The sequence below is a fragment of the Vanessa atalanta genome, chromosome 18 (genome assembly GCF_905147765.1).
Source record: "Vanessa atalanta chromosome 18, ilVanAtal1.2, whole genome shotgun sequence".
NCBI classification, from domain to species: Eukaryota; Metazoa; Arthropoda; class Insecta; order Lepidoptera; family Nymphalidae; genus Vanessa; species Vanessa atalanta.
In genome coordinates, this window is record NC_061888.1 from 7,605,530 (window position 1) to 7,627,741 (window position 22,212).

The following is a 22,212-nucleotide window of genomic DNA, read 5'->3' on the forward strand; positions in this document are numbered from 1 at the left end:
ACAAGCAAACAATTCTCTGTGAATGTGATCTATATTTAGATTTCTATATATACTAAAGAATTTCAAAAAACTGAAAAAATAGTTATATTTAATTAACAAACAAAATATGAAGCCGCAAAAACTCATCCAATTAGTAGTTTTATGATGTAATTGTTTCAAATAGACGAGCAAATATGTAAAGTAATAATTATTTATCTGTGCCTTTGATTACAATCAGAACGACTTGCATTAACCTTCCAAACATATAATAAACGGACATCAGGGAATTGAAAATTTGAACCTAATCTATATAGAAATCGAATTTATTATAACTTTAATTAAACTGAATGAATAATGATATTGAATATCAAAAAAGAGTTTTTAGATATCCAATAGGACATCGGTCATTAGACCGATATCAATTTTCAAGAACGTTTAATTATAGATCATAAGTGTGCGTACAGACAAGATAGGAAAATATAACACAACTGGAGAGGCATGGGGCTTGAACTGTGGACCTCCATAGACTTATAAATTAGCGACTTGACCAACGAGGCTACTAATACAATATGACAATCGTATTTGTCAAAGCATATAATTCCATCTCCTTTAACTATAGAACACGTGGACTGTAGGCACATTTTAACGAACAAAACTGGTTCATTGTAAAGAGCAAAAATTTTTAGCAATTATTTTCTATAGAATAGCCAGTAAACAGGTGCTGAATTTTGGTTACCAATTATAAATGTAACTTGTTTTTAATTGGTATAACGAAATATCAAATGTTTAATTTTTTTTTACATGTACACGTATTTTTGAATTCACCTGTTTATTTATTTAAGTTAACCAAATCAGTGATGAGAGTGCCAATGAAAACGTTCTAGTTTAATATCTAAATATATCTGAAGATCTCTGAACCTCTACGGAGATCTATTAAAATAACACACCGAATGTTTATTTCAAATCCAGCCTTGTATTTGGGTGACCATGTTTTATGTAATAGCCTCTTATATTATTTGGTCCCGTTTATAACAGGACCAAATAATGGCGAGACGTCCCGAAATTGTTCGTGCTCCGCTGAGTCGAATGATTAACGTTTTCATAAATATACCAACACCCAAAATGTGTCAAGTTATATATTACGTAACTTTAGTGTCAAATTTAACATATATCGTTTACAAACACAAACTTTATTTAATATGGTAGAGTAAATATTGAAAGAAGAAAAAAATATTTTGTATATAATTAAATTATAATCTCCAACTCATAATCGTACGGTGTGATTCCAGAGCGGTGTCTACAGGGAGGCAGAGGTGGCTTTAAAAGTCGAACTGACAGTTCTAAATCTCCAAGGTTGATGGTGAATTGATGTTGTAAGGGATGGTTAATTAGGACAGTGGTACTGTAAACCAGCAGTGTTGATTATTTACAGTCAGATGGCCTGTTTGGCAGTCTGCCAATCTATTCTATAGCCATTACACAAAATTGAAAAATTAAGATATACAAAATATAAAATTCTGAATTGGTTCCAAGCAAGCTATACACAGTTGGTATGAATTTCTTTTAAAAGATATTTTAGGATTTTAATTAGTTATAACAGTTTGTTGCTAAAATAAATACAAGGTAATTTTTAAGAGATTTATCTTCCTTAATTTAACTTTAATCTCGCTCACGTACTAAGTTTTGCGTTTAGCTTGACTTAGATCAACTTTTGACTTTTAGCGGCTTTATTTAAAAATAGGTTGTATAAATATTTCGTTTTTTTTTTTTACTTATTTAGTTACTGATGAAAGAATGAGAAAAATCTTTGTTTATTTATTTGACGCTTATACGTACGGCTGCTGCTGTGTAATAATGAATTATTATCTATTTATAATGAAATCTTTATCTAGAATAACGTTAACTTACCAGCTACTTTTGAGTGGTAAGCCACACCAACTCCACACACACCGTTGTCGCGCGCCGCTGCCACCTCGCCAGCGCACCGGGTTCCATGGCTATAATAAAAACACGAAATTTAGTAAAAAAAATGTTGCAATCAAATTCGCCTTCTAAATTTTACGCTCATTAGGTTCACTTGAAAATTATCTATAATGTGTTATAAGGAGCCATTCATTTATTACGTAAGAAGATTTAGGGGGGAGGGGGCTCGACCATGCCTTATATTTTCTTACAAGGGGGTAGGAAGGAGTCTCGATAGTTCTTACGTAAGATAAAAAAAGGAGCAAAGTTAAAATTATTTGAAAAAGTTTCGTTTTTCGAGGTTCACTCGGTATAGGTTATATTTCCATTTCCATGGCAACGGGCGGGCCAAAAAATAAAGATTATTATTACTTTTGAGATTACAAATAAATATTTCAAAAAATTGATTCTTTGAAACCTAAACATTAAAATAAACCAAACGTGTATTCATTTTTTCTTTTAGATTCTTACGTAATAAATATTAAACAGGGTGGAGGCGGTCGGCTTATTCTTATTTTTTCTTATAATTTGGGGCGAGGGGGTCAAAAACAAGCTAAACTAAAATAGTCCCTAATCTGTAATAAATATAATAGTAATATTTCTAAACATTTACCTAGAACGATCCGGCTCGAAGGACCAATGTTTAGAAATATTCAGGTAGAATTGGATTGGATAAAATGTGTCAAAAAAAATTGATTTATTATTTCCAAGTACAAATTTGTCGACTATTATGATGAAATGTATATCTTACAAACTACTCGGATTCGGGAGCATAATCATTTTGACGTAACTAGTTTATAAATCCAAAACTGCGTTACTTTTGATAGTGAAGTGTATTATTATCATTATACTATATTATATATTATATGTACTGATTTTCGACTGCGTCTTCACCTTTATGCTAGTGATTTAGCAGTGAAACTGTAACTGACAGATCGACAGACAGCAGAATTACTGTCTCATGTATAATATTGGTATAGATTTATTTAGTAAGGGCCTCCGGTATCGACCCTACTCACTCAGAGTCTTCCGTCGTATTGTCGAATATATGGATACATCTTATATGTATTTACTTGATGGTGGGGCTTTGGCAAGCTCGTCTGAGTAGTATCATCGACAGGGTAAGTAACCCAGTATAACTATAGGCACAATATACGTTGGCGAAGGATTGTTAATGGACACATACCATGTAGCTCATTTGCCAGTCTTTCGATTACAATTAAAAATATATTAATGTCCATATCAAATCAAATCTAATCATAGATAATGGTCCCATAGACATTTACACCGTTTTTTTAACTATTTATAAATATTCCTAACATGAAAGTCACCGTCGTCTAGTGGACTAAATTATTGTTAGTGAAACGAGCATTTGACTTTTAATTGATGTTCGTAACATTTATTTAGAAACATTGAAGTGCTTTGTATTGCGATAAAAATGTTACGTCGATATTTTTGAAGTGTCACTCGATATGAGTGTCGTGAACGCAGATGTATTAACGTCATTTCATCATACATACAAACATATGTAAGTATACGAACACCCTTAATTCAAAAGATATCACCATGTGATCGATCATGTTTTATTAATGTCAACAATAATTATTTTTTAATTACATTGCAAATCATTAAAATCTCTAATCATTTTTTTTATAAATATACATATTTAATCCATTTTTTTTATGGCATTGGTTGGCGGACGAGCATATGGGCCACCTGATGGTAAGTGGTCGCCACCGCCCATAGACAAAGGCGCTGTAAGAAATATTAACCATTCTCTACATCACCTATGCGCCACCAACCTTGGGAACTAAGATGTTATGTCCCTTGTACCTGTGATTACACTGGCTCACTCACCCTTCTAACCGGAACACAACAATACAGTGTACTGTTATTTGGCGGTAGAATATCTGATGAGTGGGTGGTACCTACCTAATCTATCATTGGCCTAAACTTAATCAGACTTTATTTTAACCGTAGAGAGATTATATTAGAACAAACTAGAATCTCACAGCGGAACACAATTATTCAAATAAAATACACTGATATGCGACATTAACTGAAATCATTATTACATTTAGATAATATAGCCATCAAAATGGCGTATGTAAGTCGGTTGTCAACATTTTATTGTGGTACAAAGTGAATTCTTTCAGAATCACACTGAACAACGTTAATTGGTAAAGGCGTTGTAAAGTTACAGATTAAGATAGACGATTAGTTAAAATATTTTCAACTTTCGGTCTGGAAGCATTATTCAAAGGAAATTCCAATTAAGGTGGATAGCGAAGTTAAATAGAATTCCAGACAAACTGAGGGAAATTGATGTTGGAATGGAATAAGAATATATTAAGTTGGACAGCTATCTCAGCTGTCAGTTGAAACTTTAAGCGATATTTCGATTAGTATTTTAATTATAGTTGTTGAGATAATTTGAAGCGACAAAAGCGCTATGGTTTACGATGTAAAAAGTCCCAGGATCGATCCTGACCCTTTGGGCTATTATCGTTCCCACTCCTAGCACAACTGATAAGCTTTAAAGGAGGGGTAAATTAGGGGAGGGGGAATATTAGTAATTCCTTAATTAATTAATGCTATCCTTTCCAAAAAAATTTTTTTTTTTTAAAACAAACAAAAATACTTTTTTTTTCTGAATTATACTTCTTTTGATTACATGATGGAGTTGCTAAGCCAATTAAGTGTCAAGTTGCTCAAAATAGACAACTTCACATCTAATCTTGCTCTTGCTGTTTGGCGGACGAATCTCGAATACCCGATGAGAGGGTGATAACAACCAAGACAGCTAAAGCTCTACCACCAAGTAACGCGCAATATATTAGGCGCGTCAAATTTAATATAAATGTAAACGAATTATATCAGAAACGTTTCATAAAGGCAACACTGAATTTATCGCGTTTCAGAGGTTGATCATCAGATGTTACGAGTAGGTATAAGAAAGTAACCTATGTCCTTCCTTGGAGCTTCGTCCTTCCTTGGAGCTCAAGCTTGTTTTATATCTGATTTCATCAAATTTGTTTCCGATTTGTTTGCCGAAAATGCAAAAGACAGACAGACAGTTGATTTCGCATTTATAATATTAGTATATATTATGCATATAAAACAATAGACAGAGCTGAGATGGCCCAGTGGTTTAAAATACGTCAATTATAATAGTAGTTTGCGTGTTCGAATCTAGACCTACCGAGTTTTCTTATGGTTATTTTATTGTTTATAGTTCATCTCTTACTCGTTTATGAAATGTATCGTAAGGAAACCGGCGTGTGTTGGATTTGTTTTGTTGTTAAGCCCAACAGCAAATTTACAAGCTGTAATTTTTATTTTTATATTAAACATTAAAATGTCAAAAATATAAATAATCAGTAATCAGTAAGATAACTACACTCAGTTCTTAAAACATATACTCTTTAAAACTATTCACTCTTGGTAAGTGAGCGTAGTTAAGCGTGCCTTTCAAAGTTAAGTTATTATTGGCAGATTACTAAAAATAAAGACTTTAAGAAAATATAAATTAGATTATATTTGTTAAGCTTAGTCTATTAAAAATATCAATTTAGGTGGAGTGGCGCGCCTTCAGCGAACACAACTAAAATCGTTAATTTTAATCAAACAATAAGATAATTAATTTATTCGTCCATTAAATCGTTCGCAATAAAATTTTATTTCCTATTTTATTACAATAAAATAATTAACAGCGGTTATAAAACGTCGTAATTATACAATTGTTCGTAGATAAAAGTGGATTAAATTACAAAATAATTTATAACAAAATACATTTTTATATAATTAAGATAAGATAAAAGCTATTTTTTATTGGTAGGTGGACGACCAATGGTCCATCTGATGGTGGGGTCACCGTCCATAGACATTAGACCTGTAAGGAATGCGCCACCTTGGGAACTAGGACGTTACGCCTCTTGTGCCTGTAGGTACACTGACTCACCCTTCAAACCAGAACACAGCAATACTAAGTATTTGTGATAAAATTTATGTTGAGTTAATGGTACCTACCCAGACGGGCTTGCTCAAAGCCCCATGTGCCCCAAACTATCAAGTTGTACAAGACATTTTCACGTAATTGTTATATAATATATATATTATGTCATTTGCAATTATAATATGCCGACCTACAAGAAGAATAATTTCAATAGACATATAATTCAATGCGTCAATTTGCTGACAAATTCAATCAAGGTTGCGTTCAATACTTGTTTTATTCCATTCTATTGTAATGTAAAACATTACAATCACTTTTTAACTGATTTAATAAAGGAGGTCGTATACTTTATGTTTGTTACATCACAACTCCGTCATTTATGAACCGATTTCGAAAATCCTTTTTTCGTCCGGAAGAGTATACTTTTCATTTGATCGCATTAAAATTTAAAAAAAATTAAGCGTAAAAAAATCAACGATTTTTTTACACTGACTCAACTGAATATTTGTGTTCGCATATTTTGTTAAAATATTTATGTGATTGTAAAGATTTTCTCTGAATATAGATCAAATAATTTATTAGCTTTAATTAACAGCTACTACTTATGATTCAATAGCGTACATCTTGACCGATGATTGCGGATTCAAACCGTCGTTAGCAAACTTAATAAATAACAAGTTAACTTTAAAGATTAGTGATGTAAGGAACGATTCATATTTCTTATAGAGCAGATGTTTATGTCTGTGTCGGGACGGCGGTGAACACATATCATTAGGTGACCTATTTGCCTGGCGGCCTACAAATATGTATTATAAAAAAGGAAGGTTCGTCGCAATAAGCTTTCCTTATCTTAAATTGCTTTCATCTTGTAAAATAACACTTTTTTTTCATTAAATTACAAAATTTAAATGATTTGAAGTTTTAATATTCATAACCTTTTACGATAACCCAAAATTTGAATTGCATTTTAAAAAATCACCATGTATAATTAAAATACGTTTTTCTTTCGTCTTCTGATTCAAATCAATATAATAGAAGCATTAGTTTAACGATTTCACATCAATGCGTAAAAAGAAAAATACTTCGATGATTAAAATAATACCTTCAAAAGAACGAACGATGCAAGAAAGGCAGAGAGTTTTCATTGAATATTGTTTACAACTTCACAGTTTATGAAGTTAAGAGGCGTCGATTCATTTACTGTCTATAAAGAAACTAATTAAATAACAGCTCGAATATTTTTTTTAGTCTAGCAACACTAAATGTTACTTTCTTGCAATGAAATGTACTGGTTTTTTTCCGTCTCTAACATTAATCATTATTTGTATATTTTCATAATTTCTAAATCTTAATCTTCTTATTCATTTGAGAATTAGATAATTTGTTGAATACATTCCTTTGAACTTCTAAAATTATATTTTAACAAAGTACTAATTTTACATGTACAATTGATATATTAAAATACCAAAATTTTACCTTAACCAGTTGCCCAGTTCTTGTTGTGAAACTTATTTATAATCGTTGTAATTTGAAATAAAACAAAATCGCATCACGACAAAGAAAAAAATATAATTTAATCATTTTAACTTATATCGTATGTGTGCAATTCATACATATAATACTTTTTACTGTATCATAGCAACGTAAGCGACGCTTCCGTGTTCTGGGGTAATTTAGTCAATAAGAGCGAGTTTAACAATAGCAAATTACGAGCAAAATTTTCAAAATACTTTAAAAGGTGAATACCAACCAATCAACCTATGGTTTGATCGTATTCCAACACGTTGCACCAATGCGGATTGCTGGATGTGGCGTGACACATGTGGCGGTCTTTCCTCTGACACATGCGGATTTCCTCAAGATGTTTTCCTTCACCGCACACGAGAACAATTTTACGCCCGGACTTGAATGCGCTCAGTTGAATCAGTGAACGTTTACGTTTATACTTACAGTAACATAGGTTCTTCCTAGTAATTTAATCATATCAAATTATTATTATATAAGTAGGTAGTTTATGAAAGCACTTATGAAATGTCGTGATACACCATTGAATTAAAGAGCTACCAACGGTAGCGGCAAGAAACTCAGTTCCACTATTTAAATTACAGAGTTTATGTCTATAAATTACAATTAAATTTACATAATATATCCAGCCTGGAAATCAACAAATACAAGGTCCACGCCTTTTTTATATAATAACTAGCTGTGCCCGTGGCGCGTTTGAATTTAACAAAAACGTTATGGTTCAGTTCGCAGATTTTATAATAACTTATTAATTCTATATTAGGCAGCTTTTGTGATATTAAGTCGTTGGTGCACGTCGTAATTCGTAAGCACCCGACGTGGCCGCGGAATGGTGACATGCGCGAGGGCTGCGCGCGATACTGGACAGTATTTAAAAATTGCAGCGTGACTTTATAAAATAAAATAAAAGCCTAAGTTACTCCTTATTACATCCGCTATCTGCCAGTGAAAGTCCCGTCGAAATCGGTTAGCCGTTCCAGAGATTAGCCGGAACAAACACACAGACAGACAGACAACAAATGTAAAAAAATATATTTTGGTATATGTACCGTGTATACATACATATGCATTTACTAAAAATGGGTTATTTTAATATTACAAACAGACACTCCAAATTTATTACATGTATAGATAACTGAGAATCTTGTTATACACGAACACCGTGCCCCAAGGCGGATGTATAATTTATATATAGTATCGTTAATACTAAATACACAAATCAGGCTTACCTGTTAAACCAATCATCAGTGTAGCGTGGATACGGAAACGGGTCGTTGCTACTGAAATCGTATGATGCCTCAGCATTCTGAAACGAAAGTTATGGATTAAATAACAGTTTAAATCCATAATAGATCAGCGGTTTTGATATTGTCTTATGGATAACACATACATTAGTAATTGCTGGAAAATAATAATCCCAATTTAAGCTTGGTCTTCAATAAATCCTTGCTCCTTTACTAATGATATAAAGGCGAAAGTTTATACGTATGGATGTTTGTTACTCATTCACGCAAAAACTACTAATTAGAATTTAATGAAGATTACAATAATATAATCTATACATACATCAGAATAACACATATGTCTATGGCTATAATTTATGAAGTGTGAATAGAACTTGTTGGTATATAATGAAATTGTATAATAGTATGTATAATATTTACTACATTCATATGTTATTTAAGGCTCATATTGAGAATCAATTTGGTTAAATGAAAACATATATTATTTTAAAACCTTTTTACCATATGATAAAGGGTGTCTTCATTCAGTAGGTATGTGAGTATGCACATTTGTTCCCAAATTTAATTTGTCGAATAATAGCTATGATTCGACAAATTAAATTTCGATAGAAGTGTTTCGATCGTTTGCTGGTTATATGCTATATGACGACACCGTAAATTTAATATGTGCCTTAAAGCGGTCATAAGATCTAGTATTAAAAAATAACAAACGGGCCGTGTTGGGCATCAAATAAAATAACTTAATCGCCAAATTTCAACTTTACCTATAGTTGTATATACATATTAATCGCTGTTTTGCTTGAATTATATTTTTATATTTGAGTAATATGTATAAAATGACGTCATACTTTTCAGAGCTAGATTACTATTTTTTAACTCGGGTACGATTTGTGCACGATACTAAACTTTATATAGTGTTTATTAGTTGTGTATTTATGAAAGTTAGCAGTAAGTTTTGTATAAAAATAGCAAAAACGCCCGGCGTCCACAACGCTTCTTTAGTTTTGTTTGTAAACAATAATTGTTCGTTGATTGTAATAAAAAAATCTACACGCACGTGACAACAATATCAGTAGAAAGTTTTCAGTCAATCAGATGAATTTCGCACGAACGAATATACTAAGAACAAAACTGTTTTGATTTTTGATATTTGTTTGATGGATTAAATCAACCAAACATTGCGATCTGACAGAGAAATAAAGATACCATAATAGACCAAATGATGAAGCCGATGTGACAATGAACTGATCACATACGTTAGAAAAGACGTGGGAGGACTAGAAGAACTAGGAGGACGAAGAGGACTAGGAAGACTAGAAGGAGTGATGGTATACGCAAATTCGCTAGCCGTGAATATAAATTGAAAGCCTAAAATTTATATGTCTAGTGGATGAGAACAGGTTGATGATGATGATAATTATACATTAATCTGTATTTTTCTATACGAGACGTGTAACAATTGTTGAATGTAATTCACTTAAATCCACCAATGGCTTTGAGTCTGCACGATTGGTATGTAAGGACAGTTCATGCAGACAATGTATTGAATACAAAAGTCGACAACAGCTGAAATATATATAAATAATTTTGTAATTTTTAGTTGCAAATGGTATAATACCCGGCACGAATCTTGACTCTGCGCAGTAACAAAAAATAGATGTCGTTTGAGGTGCGGTCTGAGGCGAGGAGCGCGTTACTATAGCAAACAAGGCCGCCATTACTAGTAACCATAGCAACGGGTGGATGCGTGGCCCCGCGCAGTGCCACCGCGTCTCCCGTCGCCCGCGCATGTTCCTGTGTTGTCTTAGTGTACGCTCATTAACATAAGTTATTATTATATAACGGTTTTATTGTGTAAAATTGTGTTTGATTATTAACTTTGTTTTTGTATTGTTGATTTTGTGGGTTGTTTCTTTTGTTATTATAGTAAGATTTTAACGAAGTATACTAAAATGCCAAGAAAAAATAATATAGTTCTAAAAAGACAAGCTCGGAAAATGATTTACGATGTTTACTGTTTTTTAAAAAACGAAGCTAATGGCAGAAGTGATACTCAAATTAAAGAGAGAACAGCTGAAGCAACAAAAACCTCTCTATGCACTGTTCGGAGAATCGTAAAAGAAGCTGAGCAGTCAGAATTTCTCACAGTATTCCGGACGCCTGGAAAAAAACATGCTAGATCGAAACCTGTAACTGGTATAGACAATTTCGATCAAGGAGTTATCAAAAGATGCATTCATAATTTTCATTTAACAAATAATGAAATCCCAACAGTTACGAAACTTCTGACAAAACTGCGATCGGATATAAATTATCAAGGATCTGAACGGAGTCTTCGACGCATCTTAAAGGATCTAGGCTTTAAATGGAAAGCAACAGAAAATAATAGAAAAGTTCTTATTGAGAAAACCAGTATAAGATTACAGCGAATCAAATATTTAGAAGCAATACAAAAGTACAGACATGAAGGAAGGCCCATAATTTATACTGACGAATCGTATGTCCACGCTTCGCACACAAGTTCCAAGGCGTGGACGGACGGTTCAAAAAAAGGTTTAAAAAAACCGATATCCAAAGGTCAACGGGTAGTTATGGTACATGCAGGGTCTGAAGCCGGTTTTATACCAAATGGTTTATTAATGTTTAAATCCGGAGCCAAAACGGGCGACTATCACGACGACATGAATTATGAAAATTATTCCAAATGGTTAACTTCACAATTAATACCAAACCTACCACCGAGATCCGTCGTGGTAGTAGACAATGCATCCTACCATAATACACAATATAATTTGGCCCCAAATTCAAACTCCAAGAAATGCGACATGCAAGCCTGGCTGACTGAAAAAGGAATTTCGTTTGATCCAACAATGTACAAGCCACAGTTGTACGAACTAATAAAAACGAACAAAGAAAATTTAAAAAATTATAATATCGATAGATTATTAGCACAACACAATCATAGTGTCCTTCGCTTGCCGCCCTATCATCCGGATCTGAACCCCATTGAAATGGCGTGGGCCGCAATCAAAGGTTACGTTAGCAGCAAAAACGTAGCGTGGAACGTCACACGCGTTATGGAACTGGTGAAACAGAAGGTAGATGCTATGGGATCAAGTGAATGGCAAAAGTTATGTTCAAAAGTAAGGTCTATTGAAGACGACTATTGCAAAAGCGACCATGTAGTGGACCAGTTGACAGACCAACTTGTTATTCAAGTGGGAGATTCAGATAGCAGCAGTAGTAGCGATTGGGAAGTCTTTGATGATGACGAACCCGGTCCGAGCACCAGTACCAACCCCAGTACCAATCCAAGAACTTCGACTTCATTTGCTGATTTTGAGGGTTTCACGCCGTTGAGTGATAGTGATTAATTTATTTTCTAATAATATTTCTAAATTTTATTTTTATTTCTTTTTATTTATTTATTGATACAATAATTACTAAATATACAATAATTAACCCGTTGTGTTTTATTACGTACCTACCCTTTAATATATTAAATATTTATTTTAAGCTTTTTAGATAGTACGTGATTTTCGCAAGGACTGTACCTGCGCAGAGGACGCCATGTTAGGTCAAGTTTCGTGCCGGGTAGTATACTACAGCTAAATATCTATATACAAAAATAAGATTATAAAACCTTATCGCACGCAGTTATGACGAGATGACGTGACTCGGGAATAAAACATCCACTTCAACTTCCTAACACCGAGTTGTTTCTGAGAAATTTCTAGAATAGATACGTGTTGAAAACTTTATGTATTTATATTAAAACGAGCTAAGTTTTTCTTCGTTTCCTTCGCTATCACATAAATAATTATAAGTTTATAATATTTTATCAACACTCATTATGATGAAGTCACTTCCTACCTCTGAGCTGTTACTGAGAATTTCTTGAGAGCAACTTTTTTCAACACGATCCGTGAATCGTACCCTGGATCTCATGATTGGTAATTGTATTTACTAAGTGTCATAGAGATAATTTATTAAATAAAATAAACAAATACTGCTAGTATTCTCGCCACCGTGATCGCCATGAGTATATTAAGATAAGTCTTAAAAAACAAAAGAGTACGTAAAAATTTATTAAAAATAAGGAATAAAACTAAATAGCGCTTCTCTTGCCAGTGTCCTCAATATAATTCATATTCCAATCCAGTGGTCGATTTTAATTTATTCGTAAAATTAAGATTCAATTGCGATGGTACGAGCCTTTGCGAATACAGCATATATTTAAATTTGATCTGAATTATAATCTTTGTGTTTAGCAATGTTATTCTATTAGAAAACACTTAATTCCATAATATTCTAACATTATTTCCACCTTATGGTAAGTGATCAAAGTAATAACCATTTACATTTACACTTAAAGATAATTCTAGTAGCGTTGTTGGTCTTGCGAAAGCCTGCATATACTGACGTTAGAAAACCTCCATATTATACCACATGAAAATGTTAGGGAGACGAGCGTACTACAAGTTACAGGGACGTGGGTACTCGTAAATACTCTTGAGAAGGTTTCTAGTTGGTGTGGATGATGCTCTAAACGTAAGGTTGCAATTTTACAAGTAACGCCTTCTAAAATATTCTTCGGAATATTTCACAACGTACAAACAATGGTAGAATACATGTAGAAACCCAAGATTTCTCGGAGGCTTCATGATTCCAGACTGTTTGCGCGTATGGACTCGTCGAAGATTTCTCGGAGGCTTCATGATTCCAGACCGTTTCCGAGTATGGACTCGTCGATAATATAAACTGGCCAGACATTATGGATTTTCTTTCAATTAAATAGGTAGGCAGACCGAAAAATTAACCACCCGATGGTAAGTTGTTTGAATCTAAGATGATATGTCCCTTGTGCCTGGTTCGCTCTTCAAACTAGAACACAAAAATGCTGTTTGGTGGCAGAATATTGTAACCGACTTTAGTTATTTAGATTTAAATACATTGCGGAAATATACGATATTTTAATAAATCACAAACTATATCCTTAAAATATTTTAGTATTTCAATTGATTAACTAATAAATAATAAGTGTTTTTTACTATAATTAAAATCCTAACGTTGAAAAATTAAAGTGTTATAGTGTAAAGTAAAGTGTTGTGAAGTTTGAGTAATTTAAATAATGAGGGCGTAACAATATGTGAGCCCTACCACCGAAGAGTCAAGAGGGTGGAATTGGCTTAATGGAGCTAGCCCACAGAACAGTCCATAACTTTTTTAAATTATAAAGATATTTTACGGTATCCATTATTCAATATTGTAAGTGGTAGTGCCACACTGCATACCTTCGGGTTGCAGCCGAATGGGCCGGCACGCCCGGGGAAGTACCACTCTCTCACTTAAAATCGGCGTGAAGTGGTAGCTATGTTACCGCGTTTCGTCTGGTATGTGAGAGTCCCGGAGGCCCGATACCCCCCCCCCCCTTAAACATGATGGTTGTGCAGAATTTGGTTACATTACCCCAGGAGGGTACCATCAGCAACTGCGGTGGAGAATCCCTCTCTGGGCATCCATGCTCAGGACATACACCACCTGAGCAGGGATGCCCAGGCTGCCCTCCGAATTCTGGGGGGGGCAATTTTGCGCTCGCCACTGTTCGGGGCAAGCGGAGCAGGCATCATAAGGCAACCCCTACCACCCTCACTGTGGACTTCTGCAACATAAGGGGACTCAACTCGAACTTGAACGCCGTCCACTTTCACCTTGAGACGGCGAAGCCGGCCTTGCTCTTTCTTACCGAGACTCAGATATCTTCTCCTGCCGATACGACTTTTCTTTCCTACCCCGGGTATAAATTGGAACATTCCTTTGTACCACGAGCTGGGGTGTGCGTTTACGTCAGAGATGATATCTGCTCTCGACGCCTCGGCAGCCTTGAAGGACAGGACCTATCAATTATCTGGCTGCGTGTAGATTGTGACGACCATCCGCGAATCTACGCTTGCCTTTATAGGTCCCATAGCGGTAATGCCGAAACCGACCGACTGGTTGAGCACGTCCAAATGGCTACAGATTCCGTACTGCAGCAGATCCCATCCGCAGAGATCGTTATTCTTGGCGATTTTAATGCCCACCATGCCGAATGGCTTGGATCGCGCACTACCGATCATGCGGGTAGATCTGTTCTCGACTTCGCTTTAGCATATGATTTGACACAACTAGTCCCCTCGCCAACGCGAATACCAGACGTGGAGGATCATACACCTTCCCTGTTGGACCTTCTGCTGACTTCCCATCCGGATGGCTACCAGGTTATCGTCGAACCCCCTCTGGGCTCGTCGGACCACTGTCTCGTCCGAAGTACAGTGCCGGTTGCGCGTTACTCACGACCTCGTTTCGTGGGCTGCCGCCGAGTGTGGCACTACAGGTCAGCAGATTGGGATGGGATGCGGTCCTTCTTTGCATCCTACCCATGGGGGCAGGTTTGTTTCTCGCCGGATGATCCGAGTGTTGTTGCTGACTCTGTTGCCGATGTGGTACTTCAGGGTATGGAACTATTCATTCCGTATTCTGCGGTCCCCATCGGTGGCAAGTCCCAGCCCTGGTTTGGTCGTTTCTGCAAAACGGCTTCACGCAGAAAATGGGAACGCTACCAAGACTGGGCTAACGCATCAGCGTCTCGTGATGTAAATACCAGCGCAATCAGAAAGGAATATAACTCTGCCTCTAGGTCCTTCAAAAACGTGATTGCTAAGGCGAAGACGGAGTACATTGGCAGAATTGGCGAGAGACTGGTGCGCCTCCCTTCAGGAACACGTGCGTTCTGGTCTCTCGCCAAGGCTGTCTTAGGGAATTTCTGTCAGCCTTCCTTACCATCTCTGCACAAGGACGGTGAGTCATTGGCCCATACAGCGAAGGAGAAGGCTGATCTTTTAGGCTCTCTCTTCGCAGCGAACTCGACTCTGGATGACCGAGGAAAGTCACCACCAACAATCCCGCGGTGTGATACCACGATGCCGGAGGTTAAATTCCGGCAAAGTGCAGTTCGTAAAGCACTTCTTTCCTTGGATATTCATAAGTCGAGTGGACCCGATGGCATCCCTCCAATCGTGCTACGGACTTGTGCTCCCGAGTTGGCGCCGGTCTTAACGCGTCTTTTCCGGCAATCCTATGCATTCGGCGTCGTCCCGAACTCCTGGAAGACTGCTTTGGTGCATCCGATCCCTAAAAAGGGCAACCGCTCAGACCCGTCCAATTATAGGCCTATAGCCATCACCTCCTTGTTCTCCAAGGTAATGGAGTCCATTATAAACTGCCAGCTCCTGCGGTACCTAGAGGAGTACCAGCTGATTAGCGACCGCCAGTACGGTTTCCGTCGGGGTCGCTCAGCCGGTGATCTTCTAGTTTACCTTACTCATAGATGGGCGGAAGCAGTTGAGAGCAAAGGGGAGGCATTAGCAGCCAGTCTGGACATAGCGAAGGCCTTCGATCGCGTGTGGCACAAAGCGCTTCTTTCGAAGCTTCCTTCCTATGGGCTTCCCGGGAAATTATGCAATTGGATTACCAGTTTTTTTGGCAGATCGGAGCATCAAGGTCGTTGTCGACGGTGCATGCTCTGACTTAAAATTCGTCAATGCTGGTGTTCCACAAGGCTGCGTTCTATCACCCACTCTGTTTCTTCTGCATATCAATGACTTGTTGCAAATCAGTAACATTCATTGCTATGCAGACGACAGCACCGTAGACACCTCATACACCGGCCGTGCTAATATTTCTCGGGAAAACGTCGAAGAAAACCGGAACAAACTTGTATCTGAAATCGAGTCTTCGTTAAACAAAGTCTCGAACTGGGGTCGGCTAAACCTAGTTCACTTCAACCCCAAAAAGACGCAAGTTTGCGCGTTAACTGCTAAAAAAACACCATTTGTCGTATCTCCACGATTCGAGAACATTCCGTTAGCCGCTACAGCTAGTATCGGAATACTTGGCGTTGATGTTTCGAGTCTCGTTCAGTTCCGCGGTCAATTGGAAGGCAAAGCCAAATTGGCATCAAAAAAGCTTGGTGTGCTCAGCAAGGCAAGACAGTATTTCACGTCGGCCCATCGTCTAAGACTATACAAGGCGCAAATTCGGCCTCACATGGAATACTGCTCTCACCTCTGGGCGGGTGCTCCCCAGTACCAGCTCCTTCCATTTGACCGTATCCAACGTAGAGCGGCTCGAATTATCGACGATCAAGCCCTTTCCGATCTGCTTGATCCTTTGGCTTTGCGTAGAGATGTTGGATCGCTCTGCATCTTCTACAGAATTTATCACGGGGAATGTTCCGAGGAATTGTTCGAATTAATCCCGGCCGCTGAATTTCACCTTCGGACATCTCGTCAAAATTCCAAATATCACCCGCACCACCTAGATGTCCGAAAATCCACAACAGCGCGATTTTTAAGACATTTTCTGCCTCGCACAACCACTCTGTGGAACCAGCTTTCGCCGGCGGTTTTTCCGAACCGATACGACTTGGGAACCTTCAAGAAAAGAGCGTACTCTTTCCTGAAAGGCCGGCAACGCACCTGCAAGCCCCCCGGTGTTGCAGATGTCCATGGGCGGTGGTAGTCACTTTCCATCAGGTGAGCCTCCTGCTCGTTTGCCACCTTATGACATAAAAAAAAAAAAAAAAAAAAAAAAAAAAAAAAATTGAAAAACAGCTCTTAACACCCATGTTTAATAATTGGGTTTTAATGTTTACGGGATATTGGCTTACACTTTAAAGTTAATTTTGCGTAGGCCACTTTCGTCGCGTGATGCCACCTAGTTAATAAATGCAAAACACCCAATATAAATTACTGGAATTTATAATTACTTTTTAATTAATCAACGTATACAAACGAGTATCAAGGTACTTTCCTTTATTTTTAAATGTTGTGATAAAATGCGAATGAAAAATGAAAATCTTGGTTCAAATACGTTTAGAATAATGGTTCATTCTAGAAGGTTTTCTTTACATATTGGCTCTTAAATTTTATGCTTATATGTAGCTTATCTTAGATTTTGCTCCGAGTCAGCTCACGCCTCTAGAATGGTGTGAGAGTACTATTTAGTTTATTTCAGTTCATAATACGTTTATACTGTTGTTCTTTCGTTGAACATTCTACACACTATTGCAAGTTGGAGCTTTCATACCCCCCCTTTTTCATATAAATGTTTACTTCCCATTTTAAATAAATGTTGTTAATATTATCATTGTTTGGTTTAACGTTTTCTTGGTGGTAGGGCTTTTTGCAAGCCCGTCTGGGTAAGTACCACGTTCAGTTCTCAGTGTTGTTGTGTCCCGGGTTGGAAGGATGAGTGAGCCAGTGTAATTACAGGCCTTGTGCCTGGACATAACATCTCAGTTCCGAAGGTTGGTAGCGCATTAGCAATGTAAGGAATGGTTAATATTTCTTACAACGCTATTGTCTATGGGCGGTGGTGACCACTTACCATCCAGTGGGTCATGTGCTCGTCGACAAAAACGTATAAGAAGTATTGAGAGATTTGACGAAGCTGAAACTAAAAAACCGCTTAGTGCTACAGTTTTGTAGAAGCCCGCCTGGTTAGGTACAATCCACTTACATTGATTTGAAGATTTCACAAAAAAAAACTACCTGACACAATATATTTAGAAGGTCACACACAAGTAATGCATCAATTATTTTTGGGACGAAGCTCTTTTAAGCGGCTTCCAGTCGAGTGAACTGACTGAAATCGTCACGTGAGGAAAATGTGTTATGTCAACACCAGGCGACCTTTCCCTCTCATTTTATTATATACGCTTTTATATAATATTATTTAAGCTTACTTTTTTCTATTGTTTTAATTCACAAGGACTTTTACTAACAATTTTGTCTATTGTGTTAAAACAAACAAACGTTACGTGTTGATTTACTTTATTATATATGGTATACATAATCATTACATAGTACAAAACAAAGTCGCTTACCGCTGTCTGTCCGTATGTATACTTAGATCTTTAAAATTACACAACAGATTTTGATGCAGTTTTTTTTAATCGATAGATTGATTCACGGGGAAGGTTTATAGGTATAATACATGCACAATATAGTAGAGAAATACTGAAAATAGTTGTTATACAACAATTTTACTTTTTTTATATGTAAGGAATGGTTAATATTTCTTACAACGCTATTGTCTATGGGCGGTGGTGACCACTTACCATCCAGTGGGTCATGTGCTCGTCGACAAAAACGTATAAGAAGTATTGAGAGATTTGACGAAGCTGAAACTAAAAAACCGCTTAGTGCTACAGTTTTGTAGAAGCCCGCCTGGTTAGGTACAATCCACTTACATTGATTTGAAGATTTCACAAAAAAAAACTACCTGACACAATATATTTAGAAGGTCACACACAAGTAATGCATCAATTATTTTTGGGACGAAGCTCTTTTAAGCGGCTTCCAGTCGAGTGAACTGACTGAAATCGTCACGTGAGGAAAATGTGTTATGTCAACACCAGGCGACCTTTCCCTCTCATTTTATTATATACGCTTTTATATAATATTATTTAAGCTTACTTTTTTCTATTGTTTTAATTCACAAGGACTTTTACTAACAATTTTGTCTATTGTGTTAAAACAAACAAACGTTACGTGTTGATTTACTTTATTATATATGGTATACATAATCATTACATAGTACAAAACAAAGTCGCTTACCGCTGTCTGTCCGTATGTATACTTAGATCTTTAAAATTACACAACAGATTTTGATGCAGTTTTTTTTAATCGATAGATTGATTCACGGGGAAGGTTTATAGGTATAATACATGCACAATATAGTAGAGAAATACTGAAAATAGTTGTTATACAACAATTTTACTTTTTACGAGAAATAATGGCTTATCTTCGAAGCGAAGCCGGGGCGGGTCGCTAGTTGTAAATAAATTTAAAAAGAGAGTTGAAACAATTGAACATTGGAGCAATTATGCAAAAACCTTCATTAAAAGTATAACCCTTCGCGTTTTTAATTCTCTAGTGACAAGAGGTCTGTTTCACTTTTTTGCCGAGAGGATCGGAATTGCGACTCAAGCGGGAAATGCTGCTAGCACCATTCTACGCGTCATGATTTGTACAGTAACCAATTTATAATTCTTATTTGAATACAGTTAAGGCTCCAATGTTGCGGCTATAATAATTCTCATGTAAATAAATAAATTAGTGTGAAATATATTCTTTTTTATAAATATGTACATTTTAAATGTACTAATACACGATTAATATTATACATAGCGAAAGCACCTTTGTTCCAACCGGGTGTCCTACGACATCACGACATCTCTCGTTTATTATTGCCTGTATATAAAATATATCTTAACTGTATCGTTGGGCTTTGCTCAAGTATCGGTACCCAAACATTGGTTATCCTACCGGCAAAGTTATATTGCGGAATTTGTTTGTTATTTCACGATAATATATTTGGTTCTTCATGTAATATTTTTCAAGAAAGTATTAATTATCTTCTACCTAAGTCTTATCTAGCTACTATTAGCTTATAACTAGCGACCTTGTCTAAATAAATAAAATCGGTTTTGCTTTTAACAAATGCCATTATGTGAAATTTCAATTATTTAATTAGTGATGGTGATGTTAATGGTTATATTATCTAATATAAGGTTTTATATTACACAAACAGGTATACATTCTTTTCTCATGTGCTTTCCGAGTCACGGAAGTATCAGTATGGAACTCCGGAAATTATGGGATTTTTATGATAAGCCAAAGAAATAATTCTGACTGAAACGGCCTAAAGTCTAAGTCAAGGAACTACAGATTTGGACTAAAACACCTGATTTGCAAGTATAATACAATATTTAAGTCTGCTGCCACTCTAGAAATAGAAATCGGTTCTTAGCGGGTGCTGATGTAATAAAGAAAACTACTATCTAAACTTTATTTTCTTAACGTCAGAAGTTTCAGCTTGGCAATGATAGCTCAATCAAATGTTTTTATAAGTACATTATTTATTGCACACCGCGAACGCAATACAGCGTGGTACTGATCTATTTTCACGAGAAAATAAAAATCACGTTCAGCTTTAATACTTTAACGTAAGAAAGATAATTGGACAGCAGGTCGGCTTGTCATACGGCATCCTGTGACAGTGAACCGTATACTATTTATTTCATAACGTATAGTCTTGCCAGTTCATCATTTTTGCTTAATAGTATTCCTCAAATACTTTAATATTGATAAGAACAAAGCATTATACTAGATAAAAGGATTATATAGATCATAAAAAGATTTTTATGCGGGATAAGGGATAAGTATAATATAATTATTGTATTTAATCATCTATGTAACTGATTATTGGAAACGAGTAAATACTAAGATTATTGCCGGTTCTTCTCAGTCGAATCGACATTCCAAACTAGTGATAGCTTTAACTTTAGTTTTATTATGGTTTGACATTAAAATCGTCAATCTTGACAATTAAAAAGTGAGAATTATTAACAGAATTTTTAGTGAAATCTCGTGTGAATTAAAACAATAGTAGTTAATACCTATGAACTCTGCTTAAGCAGAATACACCCTATTTTCTTTCAATCAAATTCCTCTTTATATAATGAAGTTAAATCCTTTAAAATAGGTCTGTAGATTTTATTTAAGTGCACAAGAACGTGAAACGGTAGACGTAAAAAGCAATTAACGAAAGTACCTAATCTTTATTCTGTTTCAACTCTAGAAACAGTAATAAAGAGTTTTATTTAAGAATAAAATACATCATTATTCAATTAGATCATTTTAAAATTGATGGCATATATAAATATAACATTAAAACTTTTTAACTTTCTCAATCATGTAGGTATTTTATATATTTTGACCCGAGATTCTGAATTCGAAATATTCTCCGTAACAGTCCGATATCTGGAAGTTGGAAATGTCTACACTCCCGTGTCTCGGAAAGCACGTTAAGCGGTCCAGCAGTGCTATTCTGTAAGAAATCACTTCGTATCTCACGCGTGAAATGTTGAGACAGACAGTGATACGCCATTTTGATACGTGTTCTGCAGTGAGTGTCGAGTTTCTTGTTTCAGAAAAGCCTAACTGTGGCCAGTGTAATTACATCTTAGTTCCCAAGGTTGGTGGCGCATAGGTGATGTAAGGAATGGTTAATATTTCTTACAGCGAATTTGTCTATGGGTGGTGGTGACCACTTACCATCAGGTGGCCCATATACTCGTCCACTAACTAAAGCCATAAAAAAAACTGTACCAGAACTCTTTCCGGTCCTTACGGATTAACCGTCCCATCGGATTATGAAAGGGAGGTAAACCGAAGAGTGAACCTGTGTTTACACACACTTGCACTATAATAAATTCTTCGTAGTTGGCTGAACCAAGTCGACCGTCATCAACTTCATCATATTATTTCAAACACCTAGCAATAATCATTATTACTGTTTTTTTATCAAGGCATTGAATAATATCCAAAACTCAATGTGTAAAACCTAAGCGAACTATTAAAGCGCCAATCAAACGAGTCCGTTTGAATTTGGAACATATTCCTGAAAGGTTAAAGCTAGATAGATAACCAATATTATTTT

The 22,212-nt window shown here is 36.0% G+C and overlaps 1 protein-coding gene across 2 annotated transcripts in view; it reads right to left on the reverse strand.

Annotated features, from left to right (window-relative positions):
• Positions 1–22,212, reverse strand: part of LOC125070927 (neuroendocrine convertase 2) — a 110,733-nt gene that overhangs the window by 27,182 nt on the left and 61,339 nt on the right. For both annotated transcript variants that reach the window (XM_047680947.1, XM_047680946.1), the window contains 2 exons: positions 8,650–8,726; positions 1,888–1,976 (listed from right to left, as the gene is read on the reverse strand). In XM_047680947.1, the coding sequence (XP_047536903.1) occupies positions 1,888–1,976; positions 8,650–8,726 (166 nt within the window). The remainder of the gene's footprint in view (positions 1–1,887; positions 1,977–8,649; positions 8,727–22,212) is intronic.